Below are 13,225 nucleotides of genomic sequence, written 5' to 3'. Positions count from 1 at the left end.
CAACTTGGTTACTTAATTCTAAAATGCTTCCAAACAACGGTGTGACATTATCCTCCAGAAAATAACTCATGTGGATCTTGCCACCAGGGTCAGTCTTATTATTTATTTAATCTGAATTGACCTTTCTCAACTGTTCAACTTGGAAAAGAATCATAATTCCCCTTCCTTGCAGTTTGCCTTGGCAGAATTCACTGACATTGAATTTTCAAGAGGATGATAGTAGATTGCCACGAATCTCTGTCTGTGGGACTCCTGGGCAGCATGTGAGCAGGACCTACTTTTTCATCTTTGTGAGAGAAACAGGGCAGTGCCATTTACGTGAGCCTAAGAAGAAACCAATTGGCTGAGTATAATTTGCTCTACAAGTCAGAAGAAATACTTCCAATTAACAAAGAAACCTTAATTATCTTGGAGTGTTTTGAATAATAAGGAATGTGGTAGAGACTGTTAATTGTAACTTTGTTTATAGTGGCAGGAAAAACAAAAACAAAAACAAAAAACAGAATAGCCCAAATGTTCATGAAAAAAGATAATTAAATAATCCATTAGTATTTAGTAGGATATAATAAAAAAGGGATGAAAGCATCCTAATCTATTCAGATTTGGAAAGATGCTTAAGATACACTTTTAAATGAAAAAGGAAAATTAAAGAACACCATACCTAATAGCAAATCATAAGACAACAACATTCCAAGTTGGTTTTATGTATTTTTTGAAGCAATTAATCACGGAAAAATGCAAAGAAGTGTTTGGAATCCTACATAATATACAGATCACAGCTGCATGGGAAATGGGACCAAGATTGAGGTGATGAACTAAACTGGATTTGCAAATATAGAAAACATATCTGCATATTTCTTTTGAAATTAAATATGTGAACCAAAAAGCTTAAATAGCATGCTACACAAGCATGAGGAAATACCAGAGTTCAAATTCCCAGCACATATGTGAAAAGGTAAGCATGGCGACACATCTCTTTAAGCCCAGCTATGCTAGGGTGGAGGCAGACAAATCCCTGAATCTCATTTGCCAACCAGTGTAGCTGACTTGGTGAGTTCTATATTCAGTGAGACATACTCTTTCAAAAAATTCAGTGAGAAGCAATTGAGGAAGACACATGAGTTCAACTCCTGGCCTCCAAAAGCATGTATCCCTATCACCTGCACCTACAAACATACATGTCACACAAACACACAGATACATGCACACTAAACATTTAATGGCAGCAATACAGTGACAAGAAACAACATTCTATCAAGAAATGTATTGTGTTATGGGAAAACAAGTCTGATCTTTGATTAGAAGGAAATATGTGGTATATTACTTGCTCATTAACATAAGAAGTTGGCCCCTGAAGGCTACTACCACAGAAACTCACCCAGTGCTGTTGAGGTAGCTCTGTCCCACGCTGCAGTCTTTTGACAGTGAGGATGGGTTGAACCAAAAAGCTGGTAGGCATTGCCCATTACTATGTCTCTCATAGCCATAGTCACTGTTAGGGAAATACCCAAGATAAAACTTTTTGTCAGAGGCAAACTTACTCAGAACTATTTCATTTTAGACCATAACCAACTTCTAATCACTCAATAAAATGAGCATTTCCTAAACCAATGTTGTCTAAAAACTAAACATTTTTTCCTAGACTTTATCCATTACTCAAGAAAAAAATTCATAGAACCAATATTCCCACTTAAATGCGTTTAAGATATAGGAATGATTAGTTCTCATGTAATTAGGACCAGTAATTAGGAACCTGACAGTGTCGGAAGCTTGAAAACATCATTGTAGAGGTTAACACAGCCACATGTGGCACAGTCCCCATTACCAGTGATGTCTTTGGGATGTTCTTCCAAAACATCTGGTTGTAACAAGCAGAGCACAGCCAGGTTTCTCTGTGTACAAGCCATATGCTTCAGAGTTACAGCCAAAAAGAAAATGCCCTTCAGGAATATCTCAAGCACTTCCCCAAGGAAAAGTTTTGTCCTCCACAGTTAGCAGTGCCAGTTGGTACTAACTGCCTAAAATCTTGCTTCTGTATTAAAAATGCTCAAAAGAATTTTCTCTCAGCCTCTATTCATTCTTGTTTCCAAGGGCTTCTAATATTCTTGGCATCTGGAAGATGAAACTGGGCATAGAAAAGGACAACAAATTGTACCTCCACATGCAGACAAATCACAGGCAGCAATGGGCAAGCATTAATATGAATTGGCCCATCTTTGTAATCGAGGTGAGATACTGGCACATGGTGTGCATGGAGGGAGAAATGGGCTTAGCCTCAGGGGCCTGTCATTAGGCAGCTGGAACTGAGAATTCTGTACAGACCCTCTGGATTAGGGCCTGGTTCAACACAGCATGAATAAGAAGACTACAGAAGAGCCTCTTCTAGAACACCCAGTGTTCCCTCCAGGGAAATATCTTACAAAAGCTGGAGAATGACAAGGAGCATCCAATGACAGTATCTTTCATTAGATTACTGTCAGATAAGATTTGTAGAAAATCCAGCTACTAACAGAAGCCCAACAAGGGCATGGTGAGCCTTCCAAAATATTTTCAGACACCATGCAGTCACAAAACTTCCATTTGAGCAGTAAACCTTACAGTAGTACTATGTAAGACTCATGTTCTATTCTTTAGAGCACCGTTCAGCCTGAGGAATTGGTAACAGACTCCAGTAACCATTGAATTCAAGGATCTGAACAAGATGGACATGGGGGTTAGTCAAGGAGGGAAGCCTGGTTAATTTCCTTACCTTGTGTTCTTTTGACCTTGAACAAAACCAAAATATTGGCTTATTTTGAAATATTGTAAGAAAAAATTCAAAGCAGAAAATGTTTTCATGAAAAAAGCAGGATATTTGGGGTATCTTGCTCCACATTCTCCCTTTCTCGTTGTTTGAGAAAGGGTTTCTCTGTGTAACAGCCCTGGCCATCCTGGAACTCACTCTGTAGACCAGATTGGCCTCAAACTTACAGAGATCCACCTGCCTCTGCCTCCCAATTGCTGGTATTAAAGTATTAAAGGTGTGTGCCACCACTGCCCTGCCTAGATTTTTCATCAGAAGTAATTTTTGCTCTTTTTTTTTTTTTTTTTTTTTTTTTTTGGTTTTTCGAGACAGGGTTTCTCTGTGTAGCTTTGCGCCTTTCCTGGGACCCACTTGGTAGCCCAGGCTGGCCTCGAACTCACAGAGATCCGCCTGGCTCTGCCTCCCGAGTGCTGGGATTAAAGGCGTGCGCCACCACCGCCCGGCAATTTTTGCTCTTTTTGAAGAATGGCTACTTCACAGTGCCAGAGCTCTTCCAGTGATGTACTATGCTGACTTCCTTTGCAAATTCTCCTTCAATATAATAGATGATCAAGAACTGGCTAGGCTTCAGAAAGATGGATGTGATGGTAGGTATTCTTGTGAGTATCTTCCTGAGTGTCAGTCCCAAGGGCAGGGCAGAGATAAAGAACTTTTGCTGTTGCAGTTATGGAGCATTGACAGAAGTCCAGATTGGGGAAACCCCTCTAGAACTCCCATGAGTTCCACTGTTGATGAGCTCTGATGCCCTTGGGCTAAGTGCAAAGAGCTACAGTGCTGTTTCTTGGTTTTCCTTGTTCACCAAAAGAGAAAGCAATGGTGGGTTATTGGTTTAACAACTGGCAGACTTTCTCAGCAACACTAATTCAGGGAACATTTCTAGTGGTCTACCATTAGAGAAAACTAACTTTTCTGTGATGTAAGATACATGTGTAGACACTGTCTCACTCATATTTTGATGACTATACATAAATGAGCTGTTATAGGTACACAACTAAAAAAATGATAAGAATGAATAATTTATATATGGTTCAAGTTTTGAGTGTTTAGCATTTATATAAATATATATTGCTTCTTCTAGTATATATTCTGTGATAGATAAGAAAATGTAAGAGGGAAAGAGCAACAGAAAATGTAATTATTAGTCTTCATCAATAATTTTTCAATTTCACCTGAACATTAAACACTGACTAAGAATAAGTCAAGAGCATTGTTGGCTCTACAATATAGATTTGTGCTTAGCTAATGTCTGGGAAGAACGCTACAGTTCTCTTTAGTTGATACCTTCCAGAGTCTCTCTGCTTCTCCAGTCTAAATTTAGCTCTATAACCACTCAGATTACAGGGTCAAATCGAGTCCACTCTTGCGCTGAGTTTATAAATGTCACTCTCTTAAGCTCTCATAAGCTGGCATTAGTTGACCACCACAGATTGAAAACTTTCAGGGACAGAGAATTTATATCTTTTGAAGTTATTATGCCTACCAAGGATGCTAGATTCTAGGAAGATTTTATGTAGCACATAAATGTATTTGCTCCTGAGAACTCCAATCACTATTTCCCACGTAGCTATCTAAAGCAGCTTGAGAAAGAGCTGACCTCTCCTTTTTCTTTCTGAGAACATATCATCAATATGAAGATAATTGCCAACCATCTTGTAAGGCCTCTTAAAATCCAAAGACGAAACTGCTGGGTTTTTAAAAGATACAACCACATAACTAATAAATACCATGATGCTGCCAAGAAAGAATTTTATAAAAAACATGAGATCTACCACTTAACCCTAGGTATATTATCACTTTCTCAAATCTGAGCTTTTATTAGGCTTCACGGATGTCATACTACTGAACAGCTTTCTGAAATAGCTATGGAAGCTCACCAGTCAAAATCTGCCTCTGTACAAACACAAGGCTCAGACTCCATCGCTCCTGCATATTTTCCTTGCATACACTTTCGCTCAGATTTTCGCTTCTTATATATCCTTTTGGCTCCCATGATGCATGCTTCACCCTGTAAGGAGAGAAATATGACGCAAAATTGGAGCACATAGACTTCTCCTATTGCATAACAATGTGGTTTGGGGAGATATTCACAAACTTTAATATAAAAAAGATGTTTTGAAATCCAATTTCTGATATTGGTATTTTCCTTTTGATGTCTATTATGAAGTATGAACACAAAGGCAGCTCCAATAATCAATGCAGATTTTTCTAATGATAGACATGATATCTTATATATTCAGTAAACTTTTTTTTGCAAAGTGTTAGGCTTAGTACAATGAAGGGTACATGAGAATGTAAGGTAGCCTATAACTAATAAATTGACTGCTAACCTGTAATGATTAAGTTCAGTTTTCCTATAACAAAATACTTATATATTTGGTCATTTATGAGCCCATGAAAAAAACATTGTTAAGAAATATAAATACCCATTTTATCTCAATTTGTTATTTTTTCTCCATAACTTTATATCACTAATTGTATGACCATCTACCAGACAAGTAAGAAAGCCAAGTTCAGTCTTCTTCCAATAAACAAATAAAAGCTGGAAGTATCACAATGTGTATGCATTCCAAAGAGAAAAACAGCAGCAATTGAGTGAAAATTCCATTGGTTTGCCTCTAAATAGAGTGTGTGCTCCTTGCTAATGCTACACCCACTATCAAATACAGCACCTTTGTGTTTCTGAAAAATCCAGGCAGAATTTTTAAAATGTATTATCCTCGGTCCTTACTGAGGTAACTTACTTTAACTGACTCCATTTCACATCATGAGTAAATACATTACTCAGTGTATGGAGTATAAGGTGTTTCACTTCCTGAATATTGGCACGACTTCTTAGCAGGTATTTCTACCATATCCTTTGAATAGCCTGCAGATTGATGTCTATCTTGGGAAATCAAAAAGAGAAACTCTCATCCAAGGATTTTGATCTGAGATGAATAACTGAGAGGGATGATATAGGACAGTTTCCTAGCAGCAATTTCACATTCTTATGCTGTGAGTAGCTTGGAGGAGGCAAGAGCCACTATATACCCCTAAGGAATCACAGAGATGTGGAAGGACTTCTTTGGCATCACTCACCCAGCATTGGTTGACTATTTTATGCCTTAGCTCTGTCTGCATTGCTCACTGAAACTGAGGAGCCGTCCCTCATTCTGCGTCTATTATGCAGCCCTATGATATGCTCAGACAAATTATGTTTGCATCTCAGTGCTGAGTTGATATTTCATTTTGAGGTGTAAATCTAAGCTAAGCACATTTGAATTTTTATATCATTATATCTTAGCATAAAAAAACAGAAGCAACTTCACAACAGGATATAAATGTTGAGTTAGATTATTCTGTGAGACATAAAACATGGAAGAATAAAATGGACATTGTGGACTTGAGAATTCCAATTCCTAAGCCGTAAAGAGTAGTTGTTTTTCCACACCTTCCCTGCTTCCTTCCCAGGGTTCAGGCTCATCTCTTTCTTACCTGGCTGTGTAACTGCCAGGGTCTGTAGTCTTCTTCAGCACAGCGTCTATCAAAAATGGACTTGTAATCCACTTTGACCAGCTGCCATTCGGAGCGGTGGCTGAAGTGTCCAAATACTCTACAGGGTTTACAGTGATAAATAAGGGTCACAACCATAAAGACAACAACAGTATAACAAAAGTTTGTATTAAATTGTCTGCTGTGAAGTTGGTGTACTGCTAGCCACATTACATGGATCACATCTCCTGTCGAGCACATTTATGAAGAGGAGACAATCACTGACTTCACTTTGCACATGGATAAATTGGGGCTCAAAGATTTTTCTCAATGCAGACATGACAGTCATATCACTAGCAGCTAGCAAAGCCAGATCCCAAAATATTTGATTCTAAGCCACAAGAATGGTTTAGAAAGTGACTGAAGAAACAACCACAAATATTGTATTTTAGGTGGTCCAACATAAACTTCTAGATTCTTTTGTTAATATATCTGGTCCGATGGCTTTCATATTCTTTTACATTCTCATCAAGCCCTACAGAAAGTGGACAATAGGACCAAGTAATTACAACCACTCTTACCTTATAAATCCTGATCTCATGCAGGGATTCAGTTAGTATAGGATTTAATCACTAGACATAATGTAGACAAAGGCTACAAAGTAGCCTTTCAGACCTTTTCTGTGTGCAAAACAATATTTTGAAAACCTAAAGATTGAATAAAAGTCAGCTACTCAATAAACTTCTAGTCTAGCTGTGTTTGCCATGTACAAAAGTGAAAGTGTGGCTACTGAGCATAATAGATTTTTCTTGTCTTTGCTCAACGTTAAAAGTGAGGAGGCTTAAATGTATATCATTTTTTCACTTTGAGTTTGACATTTTTACTGATTTCTGGTTAAATTATTTTGGAATTATCTATCTTTCCAGGTTTTCCATGGCCAATTTTCTAAGAGCAGGAAATATCACAGTTTCATATATCAAATTCAAAGTCCAAGTTTTGAAACTGGTAGTCAGTTAAGTCATTAATCAAGTCTTTCATGAATTAATGATTATTGCTTTCCAGACAAGAATGAACACAAATTCAATTTTCCAAAGCCAGTTGCTCTCATGGTTTCCTTAACACACCTCACAATTATGTAACACAAACAGTCAGGGATAAATGAAATGCCATGGTCTTAAACGTCTAGAATTTTCTATAAATCCAGGTTGCACAGCATTATTACACTTTTAAAATGAATAGCTTTATTTTCTATTAAGAAAGTTCTTATTAATTTACCTAAACTGGTTAAGTACAGAAAGAAAAGATCACAGCCTTTCCCTACCATCCCTCAGCCTGCATCTTCAAAAATGCTTCTCATTCTTTTTCTTCTTTGCTGGAGGTTGTTGAAGTATGATGTGCTAACATTGCTAACAACTTCCAAATTAATAGTAACAACTCCAACAGGCTCAGCTGCAAAAGACCTCTCTAGGTGATAGTAAGATGGAATTACACCATACCACTTACGTCATGATCAGTGTCTCTTCTCCAGGCTCCCCCAGAACTCCATCCACAAAAAGTGGAATGGATGTGAAACTGTATTTGCTCCAAGATCTCCCTTCATCAAAACTCAACCTAATGGCAGAACAGTTTAACAGTATTCATATCTCAATAACACATTGAGACTTCATTACAAATAGATGTACTTAATTATATCAAAAGGCAGAAATAGAGATATTCAAGCTACTATGAAAAGATGTGTTGGCGTATAAAAAGGGAGAGTCAAATGAAATGGGAATAATCTAATAGCAGGAAATAATTTAGAAATTTTATAAGTTCTGACACCTCATGGGACTGTCTCCAAATCTGCAATGTCCTATTGGTGGTGCTGGGCATAGAAAGCTTTGCAAGTTTGACAAAATCAAACAAATCTATCTCTAAGTGATCAACTCATAAGCAAGTCCCACTTACATTACATGCATCCTTGCTGACCTCACTGAATGAATGCATATGGAAGGATGGGCTGATTAGAGCAAGGGAAGTCTGCATTTCTGCTGGTCTGTTATAACATAAATGCCTATGTTTTCTTCAAAATACATGTGCTGAAAATTAAATCACTAATGATATTAGGAAATAGATACTTGGGTAAAAGTGAGATCCAAAGGGTAGAGTCCTCAGCAATGGAACTGTTGTCTTATAGAAAAAGGCTTGGATTACCCTGTCCTTTTTGCTGTGTGGAAACAGGCACTATTTAGGAATCTGAAAGTAAAAGGTGTTGTTCAGTAGAAATGGACTTGGCCATCACTTTTGTCTTATACTTCTAGTTCACAAAACCATGAGAAATCAATTTCTGATGGTCATGAGTTAACTTGCTATTTGGTAACAGCAGCCTGAGCACTGACTGAGACAACTGAACAGGAGGGTGTGTTTCACTGTCTTTCTCTGTGGATGCCTTTCCTCAAATCAACCTTTGTTAGTCTTCTGCAGTTTTCTCCTAGATTCATTAATATAATCAAAGATGGAAGGAGAATCATGTTTTTGACTTTGCACAAACTCATTAAGCAGTGGACCACTTCTAAATACAGATGAAGAAGGCTGTTGGAAACTCCTGCAGACATTAGGCCTTGCACATTTATCAGTACAAGACACAAGTAGATTTGAGGACTGTCACCTCATTATAGGAAACTAAGGAAGTCACACAGGTGGAACAGGATAAGAGCAGAATAGTCATGAACTACAAGTCTCTGTGTGGGATGCACAAAGCTGTGTAGATACTAAACTTCATGAGATGTTGTTAGGGATGAGTGATTGCAAATAATGCCTGCTGCTCAGAGATTATGGGAGAGTGTGAATGAGGCTGTTTCAGGTGATGGCACTGAGGAACTAAGGAACTGATGCAGGCATTGTCACATTTGAAAACCTTAATGCAGTTGTTCTCTTAGAAGCAAAAACACTTGCCTATCCTTCTGTTTGCTCCCCAACTTCCCCTTTCCAAAAACATAGGCCACAATTTTATTTCAACAGAACAAACATAAAATAATGTGGTAGTAGTTGATGGTAGTTAGAATAAACACAGTAACAGTGTGAAGGCTGATTCAAAGGCTGGCCCAGAAAAATGGCCATATGCATTTTCCTAAGTCAGAAGTACCCTTACCAAAGGTGTCGAATTGGGAGAGACGTGTGTTTCATAGCAACCAGAACTCCACCTTGATCTAGGTACAAAATACTGTGCTCTTCTTCAAAGATCTAGATGAGAAAGACAACACACAGGCATACAACTACATTACATCTGCATGTGGTGTCCCAGGTACAGAGAATCAGTCTATGTAGGAAGATTAAAATCTCTCATAGAAATGGGTTTCCCTAAATCTTTGAGAAAATGTAAGCCATAAAACAATGCTTCTCAATATGGACTACATCTACCACTGATACTATATAAAATAATCTTATAGTTCTACAAAATACATTTTAAGCATGAACAGCATATATTCATCTTTTTATTCTCATATTTGTGGCAGTACTTATCAATTCCTATTTCTGAAGATGATGTTAGAACACTAGGAAATTGTAAATAGTGTACATATATAGATAGAAGGAAACTTGGAGACAGTTTAGTACAATAGTCTCACTCATATACTAAGATTTGTAGACTGAGAATGCACATATAACAATGGGTAAAAGTGAGGCTCACTTCACTGCATTGCTCTCTTCAGATATAATTTTCTAATTATCTCCAAATTCCCACACTTGATCACATAGATGTTTTCTCATTTGACTCATGGATATCCTTCCAACTGACAAACAGTTCTAATTAAGATAAAATCCTTAACTTTGGTCACATTTAAAATTGAGTCTTTTACAAGATGTGGAGAAACGAATCAAATGGAGAAATTCTGGAAAGAGTCTCTAAATTTTTCTATACAAAATGCATTCTGGGTTCTCAGTTAAAATGTTATGATGGACTCACTTGAAGTTATACTACAGACATAATCTCTCTCTTGTTTAATTATTTTTTAGTACGTCTCTCTCTCTCTCTCTCTCTCTCTCTCTCTCTCTCTCTGTGTGTGTGTGTGTGTGTGTGTGTGTGTGTGTGTGTGAGAGAGAGAGAGAGAGAGAGAGAGAGAGAGAGAGAGAGAGAGAGAGAGAGAGAGAGAGAGAGAGAAATGCATGAGGCCAGAAGAGGGCACTGAACTACTTGAAGCTGGAGTTACAAGTGGTCATGAGTATCTGGATGTGGGTGTTAAGAACGAAACTTGGGGCCTCCAAAGTGCAGAAAGGAGCTTATCTACACATCTACTCTCCAACCTCATTAATTCTTACGCCCAATATATGATCTTAGCCTGTATAAGGAGAGAGTTCTATGCCTTGTTTAGTGTCAGAAGAAAGAAATGGAATCCTAACATTGTTCCCCCAAATTTTCCTTAGGATTGTCCATCTTCCTTCAGACCCCAAAAATTTCTCCTCTGTCCTCCTTTTTCAAAATATGAAAGTACCATTGAGGGCTTAAAGCTAAGACAGAGCACTTGGCTATCATGTTCTCCTTTCTCTTCTCATGAAATTTCAAGCAAAGTGAGCTCCTTGTTAAGTATGATTACCTGTGCATTATATTTCAATTTATATTGCTAGCTCTTGTATGATAATTAAGCACCAGAGGCTTATTAAAACATATTTATTGAGGTGTAACAGTCATATGTTAGGCTCATACCTTGTTGTGATAGCTAAACTTCATTAAATGCCTGCTTTATCAGCTGTCAGAATCTAATTTTCATTCAGAAGAAAGGTAAAAAGCAGTTAAGCTAAGTGCATTGGTTTGAAGTGACTCCATTTGTATTTATTGACCATATGCAGTCTGATAGTTATTACTCTGTCATTTACACATGAGATTTAAACATCTCAGAACACTACCTTGGTAATGGCTATTTCTATCTCTCTTTAAGGAAGGAGAATTTATAAAGACAACTAAGCTTTATGTGTGCAATCCACCCAGAAGGATCCAAATTTCTTACATAATAGATTCAGTGTTCCCATTTTCTTTTACATAAAAATCCTTTCCCACTTGATTTCAGATGTGTTTATATATAGACCCTTGATAAGAAATATCTTTATCAAAGGATAAAAGCATCAATCTTCATTGGTTCATTTCAAACTTGCATTAAAAGGAGAAAAATAAATACATTATTCATGTCAGGTTATGTACAATGCTGTCTTTAGGTTTCTAGATTTGAAATAAATTGAACTATGACTTAGAACTTGAGCAGAAAAACCCAGACCAAGGGTGTTTTCTTACCTGCCTCCAAGTGTTCCCTGCATCTGAGGAGACAAACATGCTGATGTCGCTGTCTGACAATTCAGACCCTATATTACCTAGAAAGAATGCATGGCCATTAGTGGGAGGAAGGTTCTGAAAGAGCCAGGAACAGATCACATCAGCAGTCTGCACTGCCTGAGATGGATATCCACTGCAAACTTTCTGTCTAAGCAGGGATTTTCAGTAGACTTGCTTCAGGTCAATGGTTTAGGTGGCTTTCAAAAATATTTTTAGATTGCTCATTAAATTCCAACCACAGATGTCTTGTTTCTTAAAATAAGCACATGTACAATAGCAAGAAAAGTGTGCATACTTCTTACCTGAAGCAACTATAATACTTGGGGCTGTGTCCCTGCTGGCAATGATCCCAGATGTGTAGGGATTCTCAGAGACCTTGAGATGGAGGTGTAGTGAACAATAAGGCTAGGAAGAAGAGAACTGAATGTCATATATGCACATAATCAACATGGCCACTTAAAGCCCAGATTCTACAGGCAGAAACATTGCTACAAATTCTAGGTCAACCTGGTCTACAGAGTAAGTTCCAGGGATGCCTAGCGAGACTCTATCTCATGTTTTTAAAATAAAAACAAAACAAAATAAACTAAAAGGCCTAGATTCAGAGCAACTAATCTCTCTATTCATCCATTTACTTATCCAGTCTGTCTTCCATCTATGAATATCTTCGTCTACCCATTGTGCTCATCCATCCACCAACCCATCATTATTATGTTCACAAATGTCTAGTTTGAACCAAGCATATGGCAGCTTTTAGGTTGGTGAAAAGAAAACACCTCCATTATAGCCATAATTTACCTAAATTATATTTAGTAAGATAATTATTTTAACAATTGTAAAATACTAGGTAGAACTCATAAAACAATTATGGACCAAAATGTTATTTCTGCCATTACAGATTTTTTTAAGAGGACATGAGATCTTTCCATTGGTTACTGGGTAAAGAAAGTATTTTAGTCCTCCTAAAAAAGATAGAAACAAAACATTATAAAAGTCTAGATGGTGAAGAAACAAAGACCAGTTTGGAATTAAGACTGGCTCCTAAGAGAAAGTACAACATGAAGAAGGATGGGTAGGTTATGGATTCGGGTGAAATGATCAAGATATTTGAGAGGACATTTGGGACATGAGCAATACCAATAACAAATAGAAAGAGGGGGATGGATTGAGTATCACAGTATATAGCCAGGAAAGAATAAGGAACAATGGGACATGAAGCTAAGAAATGGGGGTGAGTTGACCTAGGAGAACTTGCAAGAAATCAGTTGGCAGCTCAGCTATTAATACCTCAGAGCATGGTCTCAGCATAGGAAATTCTGTCTAAGCTGTGAAACTGGCCTAACGTTTGCAAACAATTGACACAGTGTTGTCACCAGATTCTGTTTCTTTTTTTAATGAATGCATATTGACTACGTAAACTAATGAGTTTCATCACTGACATTTTCATACACACACACAACACACTTTAATCATATTTATCCCTTCTCTACCTCCTTTTTGGTTTTGTTCATTATAAAAAATCATTCTTATAGGCAAAATACAGTAGTAATATAATTTTAAATGAAAATTTTTAAAATTTATTTTTCTATGCTTGGAGGCCTTGATCAAATTCTCTGATTAAGGTATCAACATTTTCCAAAAAAAATGTA

At 37.3% G+C, this 13,225-nt stretch overlaps 1 protein-coding gene across 6 annotated transcripts in view; it reads right to left on the bottom strand.

The window, feature by feature from the left end:
• The window catches only part of Sorcs1 (sortilin related VPS10 domain containing receptor 1), a 555,377-nt gene that overhangs the window by 95,397 nt on the left and 446,755 nt on the right, over positions 1–13,225 (bottom strand). For all 6 annotated transcript variants that reach the window (XM_052714730.1, XM_052714729.1, XM_052714725.1 and 3 more), the window contains exons 11-17: positions 11,879–11,981; positions 11,538–11,614; positions 9,405–9,496; positions 7,778–7,885; positions 6,278–6,395; positions 4,678–4,808; positions 1,379–1,492 (exon numbers count right to left, since the gene is read on the bottom strand). In XM_052714730.1, coding sequence (XP_052570690.1) covers positions 1,379–1,492; positions 4,678–4,808; positions 6,278–6,395; positions 7,778–7,885; positions 9,405–9,496; positions 11,538–11,614; positions 11,879–11,981 — 743 coding nt within the window. The remainder of the gene's footprint in view (positions 1–1,378; positions 1,493–4,677; positions 4,809–6,277; positions 6,396–7,777; positions 7,886–9,404; positions 9,497–11,537; positions 11,615–11,878; positions 11,982–13,225) is intronic.

The sequence above is a fragment of the Peromyscus californicus genome, unplaced genomic scaffold (genome assembly GCF_007827085.1).
Source record: "Peromyscus californicus insignis strain IS unplaced genomic scaffold, ASM782708v3 Scaffold_4__1_contigs__length_199733344, whole genome shotgun sequence".
Taxonomy (NCBI): Eukaryota; Metazoa; Chordata; class Mammalia; order Rodentia; family Cricetidae; genus Peromyscus; species Peromyscus californicus.
This window is presented reverse-complemented; position numbering and strand designations above follow the sequence as displayed.